General features: G+C 38.5%; 1 protein-coding gene across 10 annotated transcripts in view; it reads left to right on the forward strand.

Moving 5' to 3' along the window:
- atrnl1b (attractin-like 1b) overlaps positions 1 to 26,742 on the forward strand; it is a 617,494-nt gene that overhangs the window by 189,396 nt on the left and 401,356 nt on the right. For all 10 annotated transcript variants that reach the window (XR_011345361.1, XR_011345362.1, XR_011345364.1 and 7 more), the window contains exon 20: positions 22,679 to 22,772. Coding sequence is in view for 6 of the 10 variants with exons in the window: in XM_069900005.1 (XP_069756106.1) it covers positions 22,679 to 22,772 (94 nt within the window). In the remaining 4 variants the exon portion in view is untranslated. The remainder of the gene's footprint in view (positions 1 to 22,678; positions 22,773 to 26,742) is intronic.

Here is a 26,742-nt window from a genome sequence, read left to right on the forward strand (position 1 = left end):
CAACCACTTCCCTGGTTAGAGAATTCCAATGGTTTGAGAGGGGGAAGAAAAGTAGAATATTGCCCTATTATTAAAAGTTTAATGACTGTGATAAAGATGAGATAGGTTTTATCCAGGACCACAGAGCATATTTACATAAGTATGTTAGAATAGCTGTCAAACACATTGAAATATTAAGACGTAAACAGTAAAGTCCACGGTACATAATCCACATATATTTTGGGAATTCAGGAGCCTGATGGCTTGGGGGTGGTGGGGGTGGGGGGGGGGGAGAAAAATTGTTGCCCAATCTGGACGTAAGGATCAGAGTGTGATGGTACCTCCACCCAGATGACAGAAGGGAGAACAGTTTACATGAGGGGTGCATGGTGTCCTTCACAATGTTTATTGCCTTTCACCTGCACTGAATGTTGTAGGGTCTGCAGAGAATAAACTTATTCTACAGAAATGCACAGGATTGGAATGCCAGGTAGATCAGTTATCAGACATGTTTCCAGATGGAAATACTTAATCTGTTAAAGACTGACAAAAGGAACTTGGCGATGCTTAATGATTTTTTTTTTTGCTGAGGCTAAGAGTTGATGTAACTTCTGTTTTTGCCTGTTGACCACCACAAGCATCCAGCTCCACTCTTTGGTGTTTCCTTCTTTTGGCTGTTCATGTACAGTGGTCATTTATCTTCAGTGGCATTTCTGAATCATCAATTTCATGAATGGCTAGTTCTTTTTGCTTCTGTGTATTAGCTGTAGGGGATTGCGAGGAATTATTTAGGCAGCTATAACATAAGCAAAGCATGTAGATTAATGCAAAGAGTTAAAAATGTTCCAAAAGAATGAGCATGGGTCTTTTCAATAGGTCATCATAATCTACACTGCTTAAGGCCTAATGAAAGAGCAAAATGTTCAGCAGATGAAAGGATATTGAGTTAGGTGGAGGAAAAAGAAGACTTTGGAGTACATTTCCATAAATCCTTAGCAGTATTTGGATAGATGGATGCTTTCCTTTTCATCTGAAGCATGGAATATAAGAAGAGAGAGGAATGAAAAGTTAATCAAGAAGCTGTAATTATTCTTTCATTACTTTGTTTCAAAGGAATTTTTGTTGGAAACTCATTAGTTTTAGTTGTATGTTTCATAAGGATGGATCCATAATTCATTAAATACCATCCAAAGAACTATCACAATTCAAGCAATAAAATGAAAATAGAAAATCAAAAATGACACTTGAATAAAGAATTTTTTCTTATTTTTGGCCAAAAATGACAACCCTTAACCAATGTCTATATTCAGTAGATTTGTCTTTGGAGCCTACAAAAATGGATCCTTTCCATCTGTTTTGTTTATGTCCCTCAGTCATGCTTATCTCAATAAATTTTAGTAAGAACAGGTCAATGTTTATTCTTAATCTTTCCTTTTGGGACAACCAAGTTGATGAATTTAAGCTGCATTGTCATCTAATGAAGAATATTCATCCTTTTGCGAGGAAGAATATTCTTGATTAGATAACAATTGAGTTCAACCCATTCAGACTAAGGTTTTCAAAAACTCTGTAGGGTTGGAGCAAAATAGCCAGTTTTGTTCTCCAACTTCCTTACGGTGAAGATCAATTACCATTTATATTCCTAATTGCTTGCAGTATTTGCACAATTTTTAAAGTTTCGTGAGTCAACCTATCAATATCAAACATTTATTGGTGTCTTATTAATTTTTTTTCTCTACTATTCTTTGAATTAGCATCATTAACTTTACTTTGTCTTGGGTTGTCCTATATCTGTTGTAATCTTGTCTACTCACTGAACCTGCTGCAATAAGTTACACACTATTGCGTCTTAACAGCTCAGTATTTTTACTCCCTGATTTTGTATTGCAAGACTAGGATATATTTATAGGCTTTAACTTTTTATCAATGTTACTCACAGAGATGATAAAGTGTTAGTGGCCCAGTATGGATGCAGATGTTCTCATCCTTTAACCAATCATCTATCCATTTATTTTAACAAACTGTGTGGTGTAATTTCAGATGCCTACAACTTGTGTTTCTTGTAGTTCCATTCAACTGATCTTAAATTTGTCACTCATCTTTACTCTAAGTGCCCCTTTTACTATTGTCATAGTAATTAATATCATAATTTTTCTGTAATCTGATTCAGGCCATGGCTTTTGGTTACCTTATTATGAGCTTCCCGTTTCATTTAGTGACTGTCACTTTAAGGGATAGTACAGATTGTGACCATTCACAATCTGGAGAGAACTGAGTGGCAACTGTGCCCAAAGTTTATCCTTTGGAGGAAGAGAGAGAACATTTGTTGCTTTATCCAGAGACAGGTGAGAGAAGCATTTAAAGGAACAGCTCACTTTGTGATCAGCAGCCGTCTCATAAACATGAAGCTGGAGTGACTCTGTGTGAGATGGACAATTTGGCTGATTCTCCCTGTCAGGGGGATTATTGAACCCCACTGTGACCAAAGGAAAGGGAATTTTGAAGAGGGATTATTGAACCCCACCGTGACCAAAGGAATGGTCATTTTGAAGGGGGATTATTGAACCCCACTGTGACCAAAGGAATGGTCATTTTGAAGGGGGATTATTGAACCCCACTGTGACCAAAGGAATGGTCATTTTGAAGGGTGATTATTGAACCCCACTGTGACCAAAGGAAAGGTCATTTTGAAGAGGGATTATTGAACCCTACTGTGACCAAAGGAAAGGTCATTTTGAAGGGGCATTATTGAACCCCACCGTGACCAAAGGAAAGGTCATTTTGAAAGGGAATTATTGAACCCCACTGTGACCAAAGGAAAGGTCATTTTGAAGGGGAATTATTGAACCCCACCATGACCAAAGGAAAGCTCATTTTGAAGGGGAATTATTAAACCCCACTGTGACCAAAGGAAAGGTCATTTTGAAGGGGGATTATTGAACCCCACTGTGACCAAAGGAAAGGTCATTTTGAAGGGGAATTATTGAACCCCACCGTGACCAAAGGAAAGGTCATTTTGAAAGGGAATTATTAAACCCCACTGTGACCAAAGGAAAGGTCATTTTGAAGGGGGATTATTGAACCCCACTGTGACCAAAGGAAAGGTCATTTTGAAGGGGGATTATTGAACCACATCCTCACTAAAAGAAAGGTCACTTTGAATGAACTGTGCCGTGGTTTTCGGAAGCATAGTGGAAGTCGCATGTTTCGTTTCCCTTATGCAAGGAAAAGTGGAGTTGTGATAACTCGTTCGTCTGAAAGGATATTTCTCAGCAAGCAACTTGCTGAAGTGTTCAGCAGTCCAGGTACACATTCTTTCCCATCTCCTTCGTGATTACTTCTGTGCATCAGTTTGAGTCTGCGTTTCTAAGACTGAACTTTGGACTGACTTTCCAGAATTGTGCCTAAGGTGTAATGTGGGTATCCCACACATAAGTAAATTTGTGCATAGTTGGGGTTAAGTTAATTAAGGTGTTATATTATTGGTAGTTATGAATAAATATATATATTTAAAATAAAAACAATAATAGTCTCTTGGTGAATTTGTCTTGGTGCTGGTCTGCAACATAATACCCTCTTGTTTTGACTGTTTATTTAACCAGATGCAACAGCATTTGTCTCTGGACCATGGTGCATACACAAACTACAGACCACATAGTTATCACATCCCTGTATATACATGCAGATATAATTTAAAATAAAAATATAAATATTGTGGAATTATTTACTTGGTTACAGGATGTTGTTCATTAACTTCACAACTTGCAAAAAGAAGCTATTTTCCAGTCTTGCAGTCAGGATTTTGATGCTCCTTCTTGATGGTAGTTGGCCAAAACTACTGTTTGTGGATGGAAAAGGTGCTCAATAAAATTTAAGCAACAATCTCAGTGAAAGTCGTCATGAGAGTAAAGAAAAACCTCAGATGATGCGGCTACTGTGCCAGACAATGATTTTGAAGATAGGACACTCTCATTTGCATTCCTGCAAAATGTTTTCAAGATGGGGGCCAGGAGACTTGTCCTCTTTAGCCTCCTTAGGATGTTTAAGTGCTACTGCGCCTTCCTGTCAAATGAGGAGGTGTTGTGGGTCCAGGATAGATTGTCCTTTAAGTTCCACAATGGAGCCATTGATGTGTAATGTCGAGCAGTTGATCTTCATCCACCTGAAGTTCAGAAACATCTCCTTTGTCTTGTCAGCGTTGACACGGGTTGTTGGATTGGTCCATTTTATAAGCCTCCCAACCTTTTCTCTGCCAACTCATCACTGTTGCCGATAAGGGCAACTATTATTATCTCATCTCATCTTGATTATTCTGTTTGAATTGAATCGAGCAGTGCAGTTGTGGATCAGCAGTGTTAATAACAGAGGGATGAGCACTTAAGGTATACACCAGTGCTCAACGTGATGAGACTTGAGATTTTGGTGCTAATCCTGACTGACTGTAGTCTTTCAGTCCCAGTCCAGAATCTAGTTGCAGAGAGGAGGGTTGAGTCTCAGTGAGGACAGTTTATCTACCAGCCTCTGGTGTATGGTGGTGTTGAACGCTAAGCTGAAGTTGATGTAAAACAGGTGGGTGGGGGAGTCACATGATGGAGTAGTGGCCAGTAGGGTAAAACCAGCTCTCTCCAGAAAAAAAGAAAAAGAAGTCAAGAAAAGACAAAGCTTAACAAATATAAAGTATAAGAAATAGAAGATAAAGTTGCAAAGAGAAAGAAGATGGCACCAAAGAAGGAAAAAGTAAAAACAACGGGGAAAAAGAAGAAAAGTCACCGGAAAAGAAAGAAGAAGGCCTTACCTGCATGAAGGAACAGGGAGCCATGGTGGCGAAGAGTGCCCGATCTCCGAGGTTGGTGCCTGCCCCGTGGAGTTGCGACCACCCCCCCCCCCGACCAGTGGACTGCAAAAATGGCTCTCTGAGCCAAACAAAAGTGCGCAACTGCGCATGCGTAATCAAAGGTAAAAGGAAATACCGACGGGAGCAGGGCTCAGCTAACATATAATTTAAAAAATAAAGTCACATTATTTGAACAAATTTGGGAACCATACATGGAACATAACAGAGAGAGCTTGCCTCGGACCTCCACCCCCTAAAATGATAAGAAGACAAAACCATTTGATTCAGTGTGTGAAAACAGATGAAGCATTTTTCTTGTTTATTTTTCATTGTGTGAAGACATTGTTTTATGGTTTTATTGTATTGATTATGTTGAATATTTATTGGATTTGGAGGGGGGTGGGAAGTGGGGAGGGAGAAAAAGGGGAGAAAATGCCACTGTGTATATTTAATGAGAAACGTTTGTATATATCTTGGTTGATATGGTTCACAGTGTGAAAAATTAAAAAAGTTATAAAAAAAGAAAAACAGGTGGGTCAGGATGGAGTGAAGATTCAGGGCTACAGCATCATCTATTGACTGTAGGCAAACTGGAATGGGTCCAATGTTGCTCAAAGGAGTGATTTGCTTCATTCTATTACCAGTCGCTCAAAACACCATTATCATAAAGGTCAATGCTTCTAGATGGTAGTCATTTAATACAGTTACCATCTCTCTTGGGCACTGGGATGATGGTGGCTGCCTTGAATCCTGCAGGATAATGCACGGCTGAAGTGAGATGTTGAAGATGCCCATTAGGATCTCTGTCAGCTGGGCTGCACATTCCTTAAGCACCCCACCAGGTATGTTGTCTAGTCTTGCTGCTTTACATGGGATCACCCTGGATAGGATCCTATTCACCTCAGCTATAGCTATGCAGGATACCTGTTCTTCAGTGAGAGATGGGGCTTATTGAGTTACTTGTATGTCATAGAAGAAGATTATTTAAAAGGAAATCATTGCAGATTTGACAGTTGTTTAAAATGCATTTCCTTTATCTTTATTCTCTAAATAACAGAGTACCTTCTGCAATTAGTAATGGTCATGAAACATTTATTAAGAAATACTACCATATAAATAAACCATCGTGGTCAGCAACAATATTATTAATGGGAATTTAATGGGCAAGATATCATTCGCTGAGCTGCATATTTCTTCACCACAGGGAAAATGAACTGACTAGGGCAAGACTTGTTCAGGAACATCGACTAATTAAAGTTAGCCATCATATGGAATTGAAGACGGATTTCATTATGCTTCAATTGAATTTGTTTTAAATTCACTAACACTGCAATTTTCTTAACATGTTAGTGTAAATGCCTCTTTTCTTTTTAAATTGGTCCAGTTGCATAAGGTTTGTATGCTCTGAGGTTTCCAAAAACTCAGAAGGATTAGCTTATGTTAGTTAATTTCTTGTTTTCATCGTCATGTTTATTATTTCAAGTCATAAATTGGATAATTGTGTTCATTGATGTTTATAGGATTTTAGATTTACTGAACTTTGTCCTACCTTTTTGAACAGTGCAAAACTATATAAATAACCTTGTTTTAAATGCAGTTTTGCTTTCTTTCCTTTCAGCACATATATAATTATATAAGGGTGTGCAAAACCAGCAACTGTTTTCTTGACTTATTCCAGCCTTGAGAAACCAAAGACATAATAGATCCATTTACCTCAAGAGTTGTAACTGCCGTCATTCAGCATTTTCCAGTTTAAGAAAACTCACAAAATCTGCAAAAAGATTTATTGACCTATGAGTTCTCTAAGGATTCAGACAGATAATTGTTTGCTGAAGTTTTCTAACTTTCTCAAGAGTTACTACTTCCCCACTCCATTTTGATTCTTGTTGAAGTTTGTAGTCAAGTTCACGTAATCCATTCTCAGAAGTAACTTAAGTGATCCAAGTCCATTCTTAGATGAAGATAAAAATATTTACAGCATGGGGATGCAACACCCGGAGTAAATCAGGGAACATGGTACAATGGAATATAGGTCTTAATAAATGTTTCGATATGACCAGCAGGTCATAGATAAGATGAAGTGCTAGTTTGGAGAACATGGGAGTTATCTTGATATTCACTAAAATTGATGTGGATGAAAATTTTTAGAAGCAGATGGACAAAAATGACAAGTGATGTTTATCTTGATTACAGAAAAACTGATAATTTATGCACAAACACAAAATATTGGCCATATGTTTCTTAATAAAATCAATTAATTTGCATAAATAGTCTAGACGTGTGTGTAGTTATAAATGAAAGGGAGCTAGATTAAATATAGCGAAATATCCATTGTTTCTAGTTATTGCTTCAAATATTTAAAAACTCAATTGGATGGGGAGCAAATTATTTGGCTGAAGTCAATATTTTGTACACCTGTTACGATGTTCTCTTTGTATGTCATAAATTGTTTTAATTTCTAATTCGCCTATTTAATCATAGGAAGATTTTTACATGCCTTGGTTTTCATAGTCTGTGTTTGTATTCATTACAGTTTTCCATTTATTTCGTTATGCCAAACAAGTATTTGTTCGACACCAAGAAATAAAATTAACTCTTGTGTTGGGATATGTTTGCAGGTCATTTCTTAGCTTTGTTTTCCCCAAAGTAAATATTTTAAAAGAAGCACGATGAAAACAGCATAAAATTTCTAGAATGGTTCTTTCTGTTTTGCTCAGAAATGTATATTTACCTGACCAGGAAAACTGAAATAACTCGAGACCACTTTTAGCAATAAATAATAACCACATTATAACACAAGTGAAACTTGGCATTTAATTTAAAGTGGCTTCCAGCAGATGAAAGCCACTAATTTATTTGATAAAATGTAATTTATGCATGTAGTTAATGTAGAATTTTTAGCTGCTTTCCAGAAGAAAATTGAATGTGAACAGATGTGGAATCATGGCGGGAGAGATTAGAGCAAAATGTGCAATATTAAAGTAAAAGATGGGAGCTAAAATAGTCAAAGTGTAAGTCCAGTCTTGAACAGCTTTCATTGTTTTATCTCTATGGAAACTTAAATTTGCTGCACTTTGAATAATTGATCTGATAATATGATGAGGACCTGGAGAGTGAATAGTGGGATTTAGGAAGGTAGTTAAAAACAAGGCCTCAAGAGAGTAATCTCTGGATTTCTGCCCATGACGTATGCCTGTGAGGGTAACAATAAGCCAATATGACTGAAAAATGTGTTGCTGAGGAGTTGGGACATGGGTTCAGATTTGTTGATCATTGGGATGTCATCTGGGGAAGGTATGACCTACACAAAAAGCATGGGTTGCATCTGGGCTCAAGAGGGACCAATATCTTTGCAGTCAAGTTTGCAAGAGCTATTAGAAAAGGCTTAAACTAGCTAAGCAGGGGGCTGGGAACCAGAACGTTGAGTCATTTGGTGGAGCAATTGGTGGAGCAATTGGTGGAAAGGTATATGCAATATACAATGAGACTGTGAGGAAGGAAAAGCAGTGGATAGGGCATAAATCCAGTCAATTGGATGGGTTAACTTTGTGTAATTTAATGCGCAAATTTAGAACATGGATAAGTAGGAATACGATGTTGCGACCGTTACAGAGACTTGGCTGTCACAAGGATTAGCTGCTTGATTTTCTGGGGTTCATATGTCTCAAAAGGGAAAGGAGGGAGATAAAAGTGGGGGGGGGGGGGGAGATGACATTGCTCTTCAAGGATAGTCTCACAGCTGCAGGAAGTTAGGAAGTAATGAAGGGATTGTCTACTAGTTAATGTGGGTGGTATTTAGAAATAGGAAGGAGCACTCACTCTATTGGGAGTTTTCTATGGTCTCTCCATGACCCATCATGTTGCAGCAGATGAGTAGGCAGATTTTGGGAAGATACAAAAATAACATGGCTGTTGTTTCCTTATCTTGACTGACACCTCCTTAGATGGAGTTAGGCCCGATACTTTTTAAGACCAGACTGTAAAACAGTACCCAGTAATAAATGAAATAACATTCCTCCATACCTTAATAAAACTAAACAAGACTGTAACGCACCTATGCAGTGAATAAAAACCAGAGCAATCAATACAGCAAAAGATGAAAAAAATGCTAGACAGTAGTCACAGCGGAGACAAGTTACATTTTTGTAGACTTAGATTTTAAAAAGCGTAGTAGCTTGAAGTGAAGAACCGCCACCCAGTTCACATATCCGTATGGGCCCGCAAACATTGGCACAGTAGTGATAGAGAGACCCAATGACCTCCTCATCGTCCCCACCATCTGCTGCAGGAACCCGCTCTCCAAGATGGCTCAGCCTCCAGAACGTCTGGGTCAGGCATTCAACATGGCCGCTCTGGGCTCCCTGTCACTTTCACCACAGAACACAGGGACCTCCAGATCCTCCCAGTCAGCTGCACGTTGCATCCCACTTCAGCACCTCTGCAAAGATTTGTGAGATATGTCCAAAAAAGATTCCGTATATACACAGTATATCCACAGGTTGAATGGAGGAGAAAGCTAATTACAATGGTATTAGGCAGTAATTTGTTCAAGTAAATTGGGAATATCTGTTCTTCGGGATCATGGGGTTCTGGGTAGGATTGTATTACAGAGGTAGGGAAAGGATGGTACAGTAAAGGAACCATGGTTGACAAGAGAAGTAGAACATTTAGTCAAGAGGAAAAAGGAAGCATATATCATAAGGTTTAGGAAGCCAAAGTCAGGAAACGATCTTGATTATTGGAAGGAGCAAGAAGGGGCTATGAGAAGGCCTTGGCAAATAAGATTAAGGAAAAGCCTAGGGCATTCTATGCATAAACAAAGAACAGGAGGCTGACGAGATTGAGGATAGGACCACTCGGGGATACATGTACCCAGAGGCAGAGGAAGTTGGGCAGGTCCTTATTGATTACTTTGGTTCAGTGTTCATTATAGACTAGGACCTTGGTGAATGTGATGTCAGTATAAAATAGGCAAATGCGTTAGACCATGTCAAGTTTAAGAAAGAGGAAATACTTGAGCATCTTAAAACATTTGGTCAGGACAGGATATAGGGAAGTGAGGGAAGAGAGATAGCTGGGACATTGACGCCCTGGCCATAGTATTAGCACTGGAAGATTTGAGGATGACAAATGTAGTTTCCTTGATCAAGAGAGGTTAATAGGGTGAATCCTGGGAATTATCGACCAGTGCATCTTGCGTCATTGTTGGGCAAACTATTGGAGAGGATTCTTAGGGGCAAGATTAGGAGCGTTTGGAGAAGCATAATCGTATTAGGGATAGTCATCTTAGCTTTGTGAGGGGCAGGTGGTGTCTCAAAATCACAAAATGATTTTGACAAAACAAGCATGTTACTTGGTTCAGTTTTAATTTGCCAATTGCTTCCATTGACTGTTTCAGTAAATTACTGAAGCTGAGTGGAAGGAATGAAGGAAGAGTCAATGATGTAGTTTCTCCTGTTCAGTAGATTCACTCGGGTTGTTTTAAATTCCATACATATTCAATTATACCTTGATGTTTTTGGGAGTCCTGGAGACATTTCCTTCTGTTCTTCGCCATTGAATTCACTTAACTTTGTCAATGTAAAATTCTTGGATCCCTAAGTGTCCGATTGTACTTGCTGTTCAGTTTACTTTGTTAAATATGTGAGACAAATGGAGAATGGTGTTTCTCAGTGAGGAAACATAATGAAACTGGCTTCAGAATTGCTCAGGGATGTAGTTTTGGCAGTTATACATGAATCATACCAGCTGGTATTTTGCAGGCCATCTGCTTGCATTGTCCATTAATCTGAATTTCAGCATTAAACAGAACTGAAATCAGTACCAGACAACAATAAATGGTCTGTACAAAACATTTGATAACAAGGGGTTACATTATAAGCAGAGTGACCCTATAGATTCCTTACAGCAGTGAAGAATTACAATTTTACACAAAGAAATTGAACATGGAAATAGAAGTGTGGTATTGGTGGATGTTTAAGTGTGTATATTCAATTGATCCAAAGTCTATTTAAATAATGTATTTAAATCGCCTTGCCCATTTCCAGTTGCCTGCAGTTTCCACCCTGAACTTGTAAGATATCTGAGAACTTAAAAATTGGAGTGGAAGCAAGTTATCCTTCATCCTGAGGAAGTACTGAAGAAGTATTAATACCTGCAACTTTACATAAAACTTGAAGTAATTTTGATTTTTGCGAGAAATATAGATCAAAGAACGCTATAGCACAGTACAGGCCACTCAGCCCTCGATGTTGTGTCGACCCATATATTCCTTCAAAAAAAGTCTCCTTACCTCATAACCCTCTATTTTTCTTCCATCCATCTGGCTGTCTTTAGAATCTCTTAAATGCCCCTGATTCAGCCTCTACCACCATACCTTTTTTTAAAACTTTATTTATTCAGAAAAAAGTAAAAAAAAAACACACTTTCCACCACACATCTTTAGAAACTTGTCAGGTTTCTGATGTCAGACCAAACCTCTGCAAATTTTTGAGGAAGTGGAGGTGCTTTCTTCACAATGCCATTAGTGTGTTGGGTCTTTAACAGCACTGATTTACTACAGCTTACAAACAAATAAAAAAAATGCACTCACTCATTTCTTTTAGCACACCATGAAGTCCACTTTCTTTATTATTCACTAGACACAACATTGCATTCTTCCAACTCCCCCAAACACCAACCAACCAAACTCCTCTGACCTTGTAATTGGCTCACTGCCACACAGGTGATCCTGACACTCTCACTCTCCTTCTCCTGCATCTGAGGTCCATCACCCATAAACTGACGCTTAACATAGCCGCTTGTGCTCCATGACTCCTGAGTGTCACTTCACTTACATCATCAGTGTTAACCAGCACTGCTCATGAAGAAGCTAAGTGCATGACCGTGACAGATTCCACCCCCCCCCCCCCCGCCCCCTCAGCCTCCGAGCCATGCTATGTGGTGGTCCAGAGGGCTAACAGTTCGGCCCGACCTCATACGATAGTGCAAAACAGGTGATTCATGGTCTAACGTGAAGGATGTGACTGGGTCCCTCTGATGGACTGTCAATATATGCTGGCTTCAACCTGTGGATGGAAACCATATCAGCTTTTCCATTTCTGTCAATTACAGAAGTCTTTGGGTGGCATTGTAAGACCTGAAAAAGACCACTGTAAACAAGCTGAAGTGGTTTGCGAACAGCATTATGCTGAAGGAACACACGAGTACAGCATTGTCGATCTTTCGGCATGTACACTGCAGGTGATGGCTGCCGCTTAGGAGTAGGTTTGTGTAATATGTTTTCCCGAAGATGATTACCATAGCTTGCTGCATCATAGAGTGTTGTGCTTGGACTTAGATTCTCAAACTCATCTGGCAAGGTTAACATAGGGCCATATACTAGCTTTGGTGATCCAAGATCTGCCTTAAAAGCATGACACATGCTATGGAGACCATGGGCAAACGTTTGCTCCACATAAATGCATCACTACTTGCTGTTAATGCTGCCTTCATTTGTCGATGGAAATGCTTCATGAAGCCATTGGCAGCCATAGTGTGAATATGGGTATTGCCCAGAAGATCAGTGAGAGCTTGGACCAACACTGACTTGAATTGAGACTCAAGATCTGTTGTAATAGTGGCCGGAACACCGAAAGATGGAATCCAACAATCCGTGAAGACCTTGTGACCATCTCAGTGATCGGAATGGCCTCTTGCCACCTGCTATTCTAGTCTTCACACGTGAGTAGATAAGTATATACCTGAGATGGCGGAAGTGGGCCTACCAAGTTTAGATGCATGTGCTGGAAACATGAATCTGGAACAACAAAATTCCCCCAGCTTGGATTTTGTGTCTGGAGACTTTTGAACGTTGACACGACAAGCAGCTTCTCCTTATAATCCAACATCTCGTTTAACATGAGGCCAGGTAAAATGTTCATAAACTAGTTTCACTGATGTTCTTCAACCAGCATGCAATAGATGGTGAAGAGATTCAAAAATCTCCTGCCTCATAGTTGTTCCAGTGATATTGGATGAGATCGGGGTCAGTGTGCTGTGCACGAGATATAGCGGTGAAATTGATGACAGTAGTTGTATGTAATGCGTCAGCATCATGCTAGATAGATGGCTGAGAGTTCTTGACCAAACAAACTATACTTTGCCTGAACCGTTGACAGCTTGGCTGACAAAAACACCAGAGACTCATTGTTCTTGCACTGCTCCCACAGCACTGACAGACACGCCTATGGTAAGAGAGAGCAAGGCGATAGGCATTTGATGTACAGGCATTCCCCGGGTTAAATACGAGTTCCGTTTCCTTGAATTTGTATTTAAGTCAAAACAAGTACTTACGGTCCTTATTTAGCAGTAGGTAGGCAAATGCTTATCTTAGGACAGAGAATATTTAGTATATATTTTTATCTTTCTATCTTTCCCAACACTAAAACATCTTAAACATAATAATACATTACACAATAATTCAGTTCTGTACATACTAAAACTAATAAAACATTACTATATGTGATAATAAAAGTAACTACAAACAGTTATAAGGCCCTGAAGAATTAATTATTACTCCCTTTTGCAACCGAAAAGGTTTCTTGAGTCCTTATAAATATGAGAATCATATGTGGCTGAAAGAACACATGACATATTGGGATGTCTGCATTCCTTCGTGGTTGGAGGGACCACTGAAATCTCTGCACTGGAATCAACAAGAAATTGAACATGCAAGAGACGGTCTTTGAGGAAAAGATAGCAGCTGCCTCTACTGCTGGGCCTGTTTTTTCCCGGCTGCCATTTGTAGAAGTCGCAAGGTGACTGACAGGACCAGGCAGCAGCACCAAATTTCCAATCCTTCCAACAAGTACGTCATCTGTTGCCTCCACCATGTCCTCGACCACCACAATTCCAACCAGGTCTATGGAGGTAATTCCGTCGCATGCCCAAAGCCTGGACCTGCGTAGCAGTGCTGCAATTTGCTGCTCCAACTCCATTATCTTCAATTAATATGGTGCTGGCACTACCTTTGATTGAGAAGGTGCTGGTGCAGTAAGCAGTTGCTCCAATTCCATCTGCTCCTTTTAACTAGGGGAAGAAGCTAATCCTTTTATCTTCAATGCAGAGGTTGTGGACATAATGAAGTCGTCATGATCCACCAGCTGATCAAGGGATCACTCAACAAATACTCTTAAACACGACGACGTAAAGTCGAAGGAACCCCTGTTTCCAAAAATTGCCTTCAGTTTGACCTCCCCAACTGATCCTTCAATGGGTTAATCCTCATCTCTATCCATTTGAAATTAGAAGGTGTGCTCATGGGTAACAACCACCTGTAACAACACTGATTTACCACAGCTTACAAACAAAGAATGCACTCACTCATTTCTTACAAGACACCATGAAGTCAACTTTCTTTATTATTCACTAGACACAACATTGCATTCTTCAACTCCCCAAATACCACCCAGCCAAACTACTTTTACCTTCTCATTGGCTTAACACTGCACAGTGATCCTGACAGTCTCACTGTATCTGATATCCATCACCTGTATACTGATGCTTAACACACCTGTGCAGTTGCGCTATTACTCTTATGCACCCCTTTGCCGGTCGCCGCTGATGACATAAGCATCACTCCTGACGAAGGTAAGTATGCGATCGCAACAGATCCAGGAAAGATTCTCCGAGTTAGTGACTCCCAAAAACTTAAATGTGCTTACCCTCTCCAACTCTGATTTCCCCAATAATCACTGGATCACAAACCTCTGGATTTTCCTTCCTGAAGTCAACAATCAGCTCCTTGGTTTTGGTGACCTCGAGTGCCATTGAGAGATATTTCCTCATTTACATTATTTAAGATTTTTTTTTAATCAACATTTTAAAAAACAATCAGAATATGAGATTTCATTTAAAAATAAAGATCTGTCATTAGAGAAGTGTGAGCAATGCTATTTGTAAAGGAGACAAACCTTCGTTCAAGCTGAGGGTGTTTGGACCAAGGGAAAAATAGAAATAACTAATCTCAACAACTACAAACCATCTTGGATGGTCACAAGAAGAAAATCAGATATATAATAGATACTATTTGAGCATTGAGAGGGAATTGAGGATAGGCTTGAAAGTGGACTTGAATTCTCCTTTTTGAAATGAATTCGTGGTTTTTACAGGGGATGATATATAATTATTATTTTCTTTTTTTGGACTGTCTTAATATTTGCTTTTTTTTCTTTTAATCCTTTGGGACCAGAAATAAAATTGAGGATGCCAAATGATTATCTGGATCTCTGTGATCTGCTTAGAAGATGTGCGTTTTAAAATTGACTCAAGTAATGCATCTACTTCATATTTACTAATATGATTTGTGTATGCTTTATCTCTTTGTGTTCTAATAGATGTTCTTTCATGCTTGAACTAACTTGGAAACTAATAATGCAAATTCTTTCCTTCCTTATGTTTATTAAGGTAACGGTACGTTGGCAAAGTATGTGTTCCACTTCTGTTATTTTGAACTTAAAGGGCCAAAGATATGACCGTAATGTTCTGTGCATAAGGAAAATTAGTCCTTAAAATATTTTCAACCAAGAAAGAATTATGATCAGAGTTGCTGTTTTTTGGCCATAAGTCATGTTGTCTATGTTCTGTTTAAGGTCCTTGAAAATACATAAGGAATTTGTACAATTAAGGTTATGTGGAATTTATTAGTGGCTTGTGGCTGAACGTGCCACTTAGTTCTCAAACCGTCATTCGACTGAGGATAATGACATCTGAAATTAACTGTTGAATTATAAAATTTAATGTTTGGACCGATTGTTAAACAATTAAACTTAGTGTTTGTAAAGCTCACAAGCGACTACAGGCTGTGAATTACTGCCTTTTAAATCTGCCAATCGCTTTTGTGGCTTTAAAATCTGCTTTAATAATTTGAATTTATAATCCCATCTGGTATGATGGATAAACTGCACTTTTAGCATTCATTTCCAGAGGCCCAGTTGTAGGCCCCAGATTTAATTGGAGGGGGTCCAGAGGAGGTTTACGAGAGTAATCCGAGGATGAGAGAATTCATTTTAAAGGAGCATTTGATAGGTCTGGGTTTGAGTTTAGAAGGATGAGGAGAGATCTCATTGAAACCTGACAAATATTGTAAGGGCTGGATAGAGTGGACGTGATGATGTTTTCAGTAGTGGGTGAGTTAAGGATCAGACGACACAACCTCAAAATAAAAGGACATCCCTTTAGAACAGAGATGAGGAGAAATTTCTTCAGCCAAAGGGTGGTGAATCTGAAATTCATTGCCATAGACAGATGTGGAGGCCAAGTCACTGTGTATATTTTTTTGAGGAAATTTGGTATGTCACTGAAGAGGCTTGAAAACTTCTATAAGAGTACTGTGGAGAGCATTCTGCTAGTTGCCTATTTTAAAGGTGCCAACACTTAGGACAAGAAAAAGCTCCAGAGGGTTGTTAATTCACCCTGTGGTATCACAGGCATCAGTCTTCACTCCATCGAGGACATCTACAAAAGGTGGTGCCTTAAGAAAGCAACCTTGCTTCTCAAGGACCCCCACCACCCAGGCCATGATCTCTTCACTCAGCTACCAAAAAAAGGTACAGGAGCCTGAAGACGAGCACTCAGCGGCACAAGGTCAGCTTGTTCCCCTCTGCCGTCAGATTTCTGAAAGAATGATGAACCAAAGATACTGCCTTACTTTGACTTTTTCAAAAAAATATTTTTTAAGGTGGCTTCTATAAATGTTTGCACTGAGACGCTGCTGCAAAACAACGAACTTTGTGACATGTTCATGACAATAAATTCTGATTATATTTAAAGTGGAGGTGTTTAGGTTCTTAAAGATTATGGACAGAAGATAAGACACTAGGGTTGAGAGGTAAAATACATCAAATGGCAGAGCAGACTTGATGGACTGAATGGCTCAATTCTACTTATGGTCTTTATGCAGTTAGTAAGGAAAAGTCAAGAGAAAATAGAAAAGTAGGGCATAAAATAAATTCCCCATTATCAGGAATTCAAGCAACCGGCAGCTTCAAGCAACCAGCAAATAAATAGGTAAAAAACACTTTTAAAATCGGTACCCCAACGTAGTTAGTTCGCCAATCATGCAGGATGTAATCTCAAGTAACCAGGAAATCCTCTTAATCAGCATCTACCAGTCACCCATAGGTGTCAGATACCAGAGTTTTACTTCTGATGAGTTCGACAAAAGCAAAACTGCTACTTCTGAAGATCTCAAACAAAACAAGGAAATCCTGGAAATAGCAAGCGAGTGAAGTGGAAAATAGTGAAACTATTTCAGAAATAATCACAGTTTCTCATGAAAGGCCTTTGTTTGTCAATTAGTCTTTGTCCATAGATGTTATGTGATATGCTGAACATTGCCAGCATATGGATATTTTTACAAACTAAAAGTTTTAAGCGATCCAATGTATTTTTCAGAATAAATAATATTTTCCTGTCTGACTTCTAAAAGTCGCTGCTGCAATTATCTCCAGTGTAACCTTTTCTCTGTCACCTGATTTCTATTTTCTGCAGAACCTTTTGCATTTAGTGGTGGTGCGAGCAAATCTTGTGGATCATGTAATGGTGTTACAGGGCATTTCAAGGGTTGGGCCATGGTTCACTTCTCCTCACATGCACAATCATCAATTGCTTAGAGCCAAAACAGTTTCATGAGAATATTCCCACTGCCAAGATCACTCCTTTAAATTTTTGTATTGGGCTCTGCCATGTATGTCATTGGAAATTCAGATTGAATATTAATTTCTCACCGTGTTTAATGCCTTACTAACTCTATTAAACAGCTTGTTGCCTTGTATTGCTGTATTGCCTTGTATTTTACGGAATGGGGCGACATGGTTGGCGTAGCAGTTAGTGCGATGCCTTGTCAGTGCAAACGATTGGGACCGGACGTGGGTTCAAATCGTGCACTGTCTGTAAGGAGTTTGTACGTTCACCCCGTGTCTGCGTGGGTTTTCTCCAGGGGCTCTGGTTTCCTCCCACCCTTCAAAAATGTACTGGGGTATAGGTTAGTGGGGTGTAAATTGGATGGCACAGACTTGTAGGGCTGAATTGGCCTGTTACAGTGCTATATGTATAATTTAAAAAAAAATAAAAGTTTCTGCTGATATGGTTAATGGTTGAGTAGAAGAGGGGTGATGGTGTTTTGGCTGATGTCTGTATAAGCATTCATCTGAACGTTATGCCAGTAATTGTCACAAGCTAATCGCCTCCTGCATATATGAGAGAGATGCTGTGCTAAATGATGTACAACATTGGTGGCTTCCAGGTAACTAGTTACAATTTTGGATGTGTAATCTAATGTGAATTTTCTCCTGGGAAATGAGCAGACCCAAAAGGAGCAAACGCTCCAGAAAAAAAAATGCTTTATTGGTTGCGTGCAGAGTGAATGGAAGCTGAGAATTTATTCAGAATAGCGTTTTGTGTGCTGGCATTAACAATAATGTTTAGTATAGGTATAACCTTTTTATTATTGTTTGATTCATTCATGTCTTAAAATTCACATCAGTAGCTAAGTGCATTGGGAACAGCAAAGATTAAAGACCTTGTAAAAATTTTGGATGTATATTGAATACTTGTATCCAGAGGTTGCTGTTCGTCAAACTTCTGGAGCTTTGGTAGCTTCTTGGCATCTGCATCACAAGTTGGAAATGGCCCATTCACCTTGAAGATGAACAGAAGAGTGAAGAACTGGGAGGTAATGGGCACAAAAAAGGAGTGCACGGTACAAAAATTGAAAGAAGTGATCTTGGCAGTGGGAATATTCTCATGAAACTGTTTTGGCTCTAAGCAATTGACGATGGTGCACGTGAGGAGAAGTGAACCATGGCCCAACCCTTGAAATGCCCTGTAACACCATTACATGATCCACAATAGAGTTTTCAAATTAATAAGCAAATGAGCTGGTAAATTCTGTAGAAATGTTTATTGTTTATAACTGGTAATCAGACTTCAGAATATCCGCGTTGTTTCTTAAATTGAAAAAAAAAATCCAAGCTCATGTTCTGGAGCAGGGCAGATGTCACTAACAGAAACCAACTGATATGAAAAGGGGAAGGGAGTGGAGAGCAAAATGCCAACGCCTGAACAAAATTTATGTGAGTGATCAGGGACCACACTGAATCAAATTTATGGATTCCTTGGTGAATTGTTTGTCAGAAAGACGCCTGCAGCAAGAACCCTGGTACGCACACAACAGCTTTACAGCAAGGATTTGCCAGAGGTTTTTGAAAATGATTTGAAATGTGTTGCTAGCATTGTGAGGAATAAAAAGCGAGCTCATTATCTTTGAAATGCCTTGTTGTAATATATTGAATGTGCATGAGTTGTTATTTCGGTTTGGATTCTCTTCTCGAGCCAATTATCTTTAAATTTATTTTTTTATTGCACGAATTATCCCGTATTTTTGTTAAGTACAAAGAAAGAGTAGAATTGGATCAAAAATATGAGTAGCTAAAATCCTGCCACACCAGCTGAATCAGAAATTTGACACACAAGCTTGAAGCCTGTTACTTAATGCCATTCAAGTAAAAACACAATGCTGGAGAAATTCAGCAGGCCAAAGAGTGTACTTTATTATACTTTGGGCTGGAGAAATTCAGCAGGCCAAAGAGTGTACTTTATTATAAAGATACCAACAAGGTATGAAAGAACGTTCAGGCGTGCGCCTGAACAAAATCGTGACGGGAGGGGGTGCAGTGGAGAGAGGGGGGAGGGCCAGGAGGAGCACAGTCCCAAAGGCAGGAGGTAATAGGTGAATAAGGGAGGGAGGCTACATCAGCAAGCAGGGGGAGGAGGGATGGCTCTATGAATGGAGAGAGAAGAGCTGGATGAAAGAAGGGAAAAAGAAGGGAGAGTAGGCTAGCAGAAACCAGAGAAGCCAATGTTTGTGCCATCCAGTTGGAGAGCGCCCAGATGGAAATTTAAGGGTTGCTGCTCCAATTTATGGGTGGTCTTGGTGAGACAGTACATAAGGCCATGAACAAACATGTCATCACGGGAGTGGGGAGCGGAATTGAAGTGATTGGCCTCTGTCACTGATGTGGATAGAGCGAAGGTGCTCAGCAAGGCAATTGTCTTTGCTATATCGAGTACACTGTTTGACCTGCAATTTCTCCAGGAATGTAGATTTTCGTGTTTTATCCCCCTACTTGATGCTGCCAATCGGAGTCAAAGATATAATCGAACACTAGTTTTACAAAGTCTTGAAAGATGCATCAATGAGAACTTAAAGAGAGATTTACATCTTCAGCCTGTATTCACATACCGGCAGTCCCCGGGTTACGAACATCCGACTTACGGACAACTCGTACTTACGAACGGACTATGCCTGGCCTCAACAGTTCATCGGCTTGAGGAAGGATAATGCCGTCTGCCATTTTAAGTCGGATCATGTTGCCTCCTTGATGCCTACTTCAAAAAATTGACTCCAGTAGTTTTTTATGCATAGAAAGATAAAATATACTGTAGTCCAAAATGTTAGGAACGATATGAATCGAAGCAGAGCCATTCTCTTGCTCGGTCTCTCTTTCTCTTTCCCCTCGAATATGAGTATTTTCCAGCCTAACCCACGCTTATAGAGTTCACAATCAAGTGTAGAAGCAACGTCCTCAAGAACATGCCTCAATTGCCACCAGTATCAGATAGCTGCTTTCGCTGTAAGAAGGAAACGGGAACAACAGTACATGCAATTTGGGCATGTGAGAAAGTGGAAAAGTTTTGGGAAGATCTAAATCAGGTCTTAAATAAAATCACAAAAAGCAACATACCAAAAAATCCAGATCTTTCTTCTAAGTAATACAAGAAGAATTAGGCCTCAAATTGGATGAAGCACAAAAAAGATTTATTGTGATAGCCTTAGCTGTAGCAAAAAAATGTATAATGTCAATTTGGAAATCAGAAGAGACCCTAGAGTACAGCAATGGTACATGGAAATTAATAAATGTATTCCATTGGAAAAAAATAACAAAATTAAAAAAATAAAGTCACATTATTTGAACAAATTTGGGACTCGTACGTGGAACATAATAGAGAGGGTCTACTGCAGACCTCCACCCCCTAAAATAATAGAATGAGAAGAAGACGAAATGACTTGATCTAGTGTGTAAAAGTAGATGACACAATTTTCTTGTTTATTTTTATTGTGTGATGACATTGTTTAATGGTTTTATTGTATTGTATATGTTGAACGCTTAATGGGTTTGGAGGGCTGGGAAGGGGGGGAGGGAAGGTAGGGGGGAAAAAGGGGAGAAAATGCCACTGTGATTATTTAAGAGGGAAATATTTGTATGTATTTTGATAGATATGGTTCACAGTGTGAAAAATTAAAAAAAAATTAAAAAAGTACATGCCTCAATTGTAGAAGGACCATGAACCCTATCTACCACACTGGGGCAAACAAATAAAGCTGTTCAAAAATTGCCTGTGCGAATTTTCCACAGATATTAAAATATCTGTATACTACAGTGTATACTAAGACAAACATTTGACTAACTGATGCTGAATAAGAAGCGTATGTACCTGTTCTGACAGCTACAAATTCGCTAAAGACAGCCAGGGACTACCTGTAAATAGCAAACTGTTTATTACATTTTTAAAATTAAATTTATACAGTCTTCAGTCTGCTGCATTGAATTGATATACTCAATTGAGGGCTGTTAATCAGAAACCTTAGATTTGGGATTCAGGCTATAGATTAGGAGAGATTTTTTTTCACCTGGAGATGATGCACAATTTGAAAGAAAAGTCAGTTATGTGTGATTAAAGAAACGATGTTGAATTCCTAAGAAGTAATTAGTTGCTGTTAAGATGGAATTGTGGTTGGATGTCCATCTTGTCAATCTATTTCTCAGCAGTGCACTGTGGAAGATTGTCTTGTCATTTTTAAACCTTGGTAAGTAATTGATTTGATCAAATCAATTATTTTTTAAGGAGATTTTCTTTGAAAATTGGTTGAAATGACAATTGATAAAAGAGTATTTGCCTGTGTGTAATTAGAGGGAGAATTAGAAAAATAATAACCTGAAAATATGGCATAATATTTACAATTTGATTTGAGAAAATTGTTGATTAACTCTGATATATTGAGTGTCTGAAATAATGTTATTACTGATTCCAGTTCTGTCCAGTGTTGATGGGAACTTGTGAATTCAATTTGCAACTGCATTGTTAATTCCCAAAGATCAGTAAAAAGTAGCTTTTTACAAAAAGTTCTGAATTTTTGGTCTGTTTGGTGTGAAGAAAGCCTTCAAAATACAAGTGGACTGAGTTAGAGTTTGAGACAATAAAGTTCGACAAATCTGCTATGCCTGGAGGATGGATGGGGGCTGTGGTGGAGAGTGAAGGTGCAATCACTGAGTTGGGTGCAGATTGCCACAGCAGGTGAGTGGGGTTGGAATTGTGTCAACAACAAGCAAGGTGTACCTTTATTCCTCGAATGAAGCAGTGATGTTGGATGAGCTGCCCTTTTTTTGTGAAGCTCAGTGAGAGCCCAGAAGGGCTGTAAGCTTTACCTAACAAATGATGCTTTCAAATTGTCATGCAAGGCCCCTACAATTCTGCAATAAATCCCATCACTTTGTATAGTAATATAGAAGAGAACATCAAAATTTTTCTGAGGTGTGTATGCTTGAAGACCATGTTGTACTATACCAAATACTGTTTTTTTTTAAATAATCTTGTAACTCTAGATCTTGGGAATAATTATAAATTAATCTTATCTAATTTTGATTTTCATTACCTAAATTTCATTCCTGCTATTTGCATCATGTGAATTATTGAGTTACCTTCCATTATGTATGAATTTTCTCGTTTATTGGATGTTATCTAACAGACCATCTCTATTTTCAGCTTGCAAATGCAATGGACATGCAAATGCTTGTCATGCACAAAAAGGAAATTGCTTCTGCACAACAAAAGGAATCAAGGGAGACCAGTGCCAGCTGTGAGTATTTGAAATTCCCTTGATTCATATTATGTTATTTTTTTCAATTACTCTGTTAAAAATAACATAGCAATTATAATAGCTTCAGTGATCTAAATCGAATCAAACCATGAGATACCTAGCAAAATGACTGAAAGTTCAGATTATGACAATGCCTGAGCATTGCGTGATACGAAAATTAATGGTCATACAGAATATTTGAAATTATCATATTGGGTATTAATTCAATAGACAAAGAAAACCAAGTTACTTTTAATGATGTTAACAAACATATCTCTTTTTAGAGTAAGTTCACCGGTGAATATATCGGACACGTTGAATAAAATGGAAAATAATTTAGTTGCGTTAAAAGAAAAATTGGGTGTTTCATGATTTAAGTTTAAGGTGCAAGTCCAAAGACACTGCTGCATTTCACATTTGAGTTGTAATATCATACACCATGGAAATGGGCCCTTTTGCCCACCATTCATGCTGACCAGTTTTGCATGTCTACAGTTACCCTACTTACTTGTATTTGGATTCTTTCCTTCAATGCCCCTAAAGTTGCATTTTATCTGATTTCACCACCTCCTCTGGCAGCATGTTTCTGATATCAACCATGCTCCACATCTTTTTTAAGAAAAAAAACTTGCTTATCAGATCTCTTAAATTTCATTTTTTTTTATCCATATGAAACTTCCTGTCCTCTTGTTTTTGACTGGTCTACCTTGAGAAAATGAATTTGATTATCCCCCTTATCTCTGTCTCTCTTGCTAATTTTATCCAGTTGCATTTTGGCCTCCTTTACTCCTTAAAAACAAGCCCAACCTAGATCCTAGAACTAAAGTTCTCCAATCCATGCAACATCCTGGTGAATCATTTTTTATGATTTAAATTCTATTGAATTCTTATATTAAAAAAAGTTTCCCAAAACCCTTAAGACAGTGTTAAAGTTACGTACATCATAAGTTACAAAGTATAAACTTATGCATGAAATAGAACTAATCATGGCAGCAAAAATATCAGTACAATAACCGTATACATCTATTTGGACCTCTAATTACGGGAAAATTCCATTAATTAATATGCTTCACTGCAACATCCACTACTATTTCCCTTCAACCCCCCCCCCCGGAAACCTCGATATTTGTCCCATTTTTGTGTATAAATGTCCAATTTATCAAACTGTTTGTAAGACTTGTGTTCAAATGCTACCATTTCTGAGGCCCCCTCCTGAAATGATGGTCCCCCAAATTCTTTCAACCTCATTTTTCTTACTTCCATTATACTGTCTGAATCCACTTTTCACAGTATTTATCCCCAAGTGTGTCTCCCAAGTCAAGGAGTCTGGGGCAAAAGGAATTTGAATAACTGAAACTTCACCAATATATTTATGAATCAATATCCAAAAATCTTGTATTCTGGGACAAAACCAAAGTGCATGTACTAAGTCCCCTTTAACTGTTTCACAGCGCCAGCATTCAGAGGTAATTTTTCAACCCTAATCTATATAACCTTGCTGGAGTGTAATAAAAACAGTGCAAAATCGTAATCTGAATTAAGATGTATTAGTTTAATCTTCTGGTGAATTTTGTTACACTCTCCATTTCAATTACACCCTTCCTATTGTTGGCAACTAGAACTGCACCCAATATTCCAAGTGTGGAAAAACCAAAGTTACACCAAAATGTCTCAGCTCTATATCCTGATCTCTGAAGGTTAGCATGCCATTTGATTTCTTTGCACATTATCCACTGTCAGGGAGCTGTGGACTTGGACTCCTTAGTTTATCTGGGCATGAAAATGATTGCCTTGCAAATCTCCTTTAAATGTTAAAGGGAAAATCTATACCCGCTAGTATTTGAGGGGGAGAAAGACTGATAGTCTCTCTGTCTTTGCTCCTCATATCAATGATGTCACCACTTAGCCTCCAACGCTCCAGTGAAAACAATCCAAGTTAGTCCCTTCAGGCTAATATACTCCAGGCAACATCCTGTTGATCCTCCACTGTACCCTCTCTAAAGCTTCAATATCTCCACAATTCTAACCTGCTGTTTGTGAAGAAGATGACGACTCCAGACTGGCACCAAAAATAAAATAATATTGATGAGGAGTAAATTTTTTGAATTAAACATTAATGTCGAACTGAGTGAGAGTTGAGTGAAATGCTTGTAGTTTTATCACTTTTTTCCTTGCCATTCAAATGTTGAATCTGCTGCCACTTGATGATGACATGTATAATAATCTTAAAGAACTGGCTGGTTATGTTTAAAAAAAAAACCAAAATATTGAATCCCTCATAACAACCTCTACTGGATGAATTCAGCCACCTAATCATTAATTTTTGAAAAAAAAATCATGTGAAATCAGCTTAAGAAAAGAGCCATCAACAAATTTTGAAATAAAAGCCATGTCATCTCAAAGACACTTCCTTGGGCTTGTAAAGATTTCAGCTTCCTTTATTGTCCCGTCTAATACAGAACATATAATATTACACAAAATTGCCTTCTGCCTGGCATAAGGTAGACAAAGTGTCACCATTATTGTTACCTTGCGCCCCTTGCGATAAAGGTGCTTAAATAAAAATATTATAAGCTAGTTGTATTTGGAAATGATGAAGGACAAATCAACCACTGAATAGCACATAAATTGAGGTTCAATTATTTGAGAACCTAACAGGTCCAATTCAGTGTGGCAGATGAGGAATGCTTTCTGATAATGCAAAAACCATCTATTAGAATGATTTGTTCTCTTTCAAAAAAATGAATCTCCTTTTTCAACTGTATGCATCTTGATAAGACAACATCCCTTCAGTAACTGCATTCATTTTTTTTTTAGCAGTTATTCATCTGCTTGGTTTTTATGTATTCAGTTCACAATTAATTCTCCATTTTTGTCAACTGTTCCCTGATCTTTTCTCTGAGTATTTTCAAAACTAAAGAATGATCGGATTCAGTTTTGTTTCCAAGTACAAAGTTAAAATTCTTTTGGTCACTGTTTTCTGGAATATCTCACATTTTGTACTCTGAAGGCAGGTGCACCATATTGTCAACGAAATATCCATCAGCACCATTTTCTGTGTTCGCTCGTTTTAAAACATGCTGCAAGATTTCTTCATCAATCTTGCCTGCTGGTGTATTTGGAGGCTTTTGGTTGCAATCAAGGTGTTCAGGAAAGTCTGTCTTGAACAGTTGTTTCAATGGTCTGTTGAGTTTCACCACAGGTAGCATATTGACACTTGTTGTCTGCTTCTGAGCAACATCAGTCTTTCTTTCTAATGGTCCATTGATTGTCCATCCAAGCATAGTTCTCATAGTGTAAGGCCCAACTCTCACACTATTACTTCTATTGGTTCCAATCCTTGGGTGTCTTTAAACTAATTAGAATCTCTATCTCAGAGCTATTTTCCAGTATATCAACCTTCCTCAAATGTCACCACTGATCCATATCATTTTGATGTGGGATGTTTCCTCTATGCATGGGATATGGACTTCTGGGTGTATATATCTGGAAAATCACTAAAATTGTGGTTGTGTATTTCAGCAACCTCTAACCCTGAAACCACGTTAGTTTCAACGACCCTTTTCTGTCTCATAGTTTTCAATAGAATCTTTGTCTTTTTTCCTTGAAGATGAAGCTGATTCTTAAATCCCACCATGCAAAATGATGCAGTGCTACCTGGGTCAAGAAATGCATGTGTATGTTCCATTGCATCCCCATCCTTGGCCTTAACAGGCACAATTGAGAGTTTGCCATTATCTGCCCCAGTGAGGACCACTTGTCAATACTGAATCTTCAGCACCGTTTTCTTCTTCCATCAACGTTTCTTCCTTTTCTCCATTCTTCTTTTCCTTGAAGATATGAAGCATTTTGGGATGCTTTTGACTATATATGTCACAGCTGAGTTGCTTCTTGCAATTTTTGCTGATGTCCTTTACACAGGCAGCCAAAACGTACTCCATTTTCCTTTTAAAAAAAAAAGCGATTTTTC

The sequence above is a fragment of the Narcine bancroftii genome, chromosome 10, assembly GCF_036971445.1.
Source record: "Narcine bancroftii isolate sNarBan1 chromosome 10, sNarBan1.hap1, whole genome shotgun sequence".
NCBI classification, from domain to species: Eukaryota; Metazoa; Chordata; class Chondrichthyes; order Torpediniformes; family Narcinidae; genus Narcine; species Narcine bancroftii.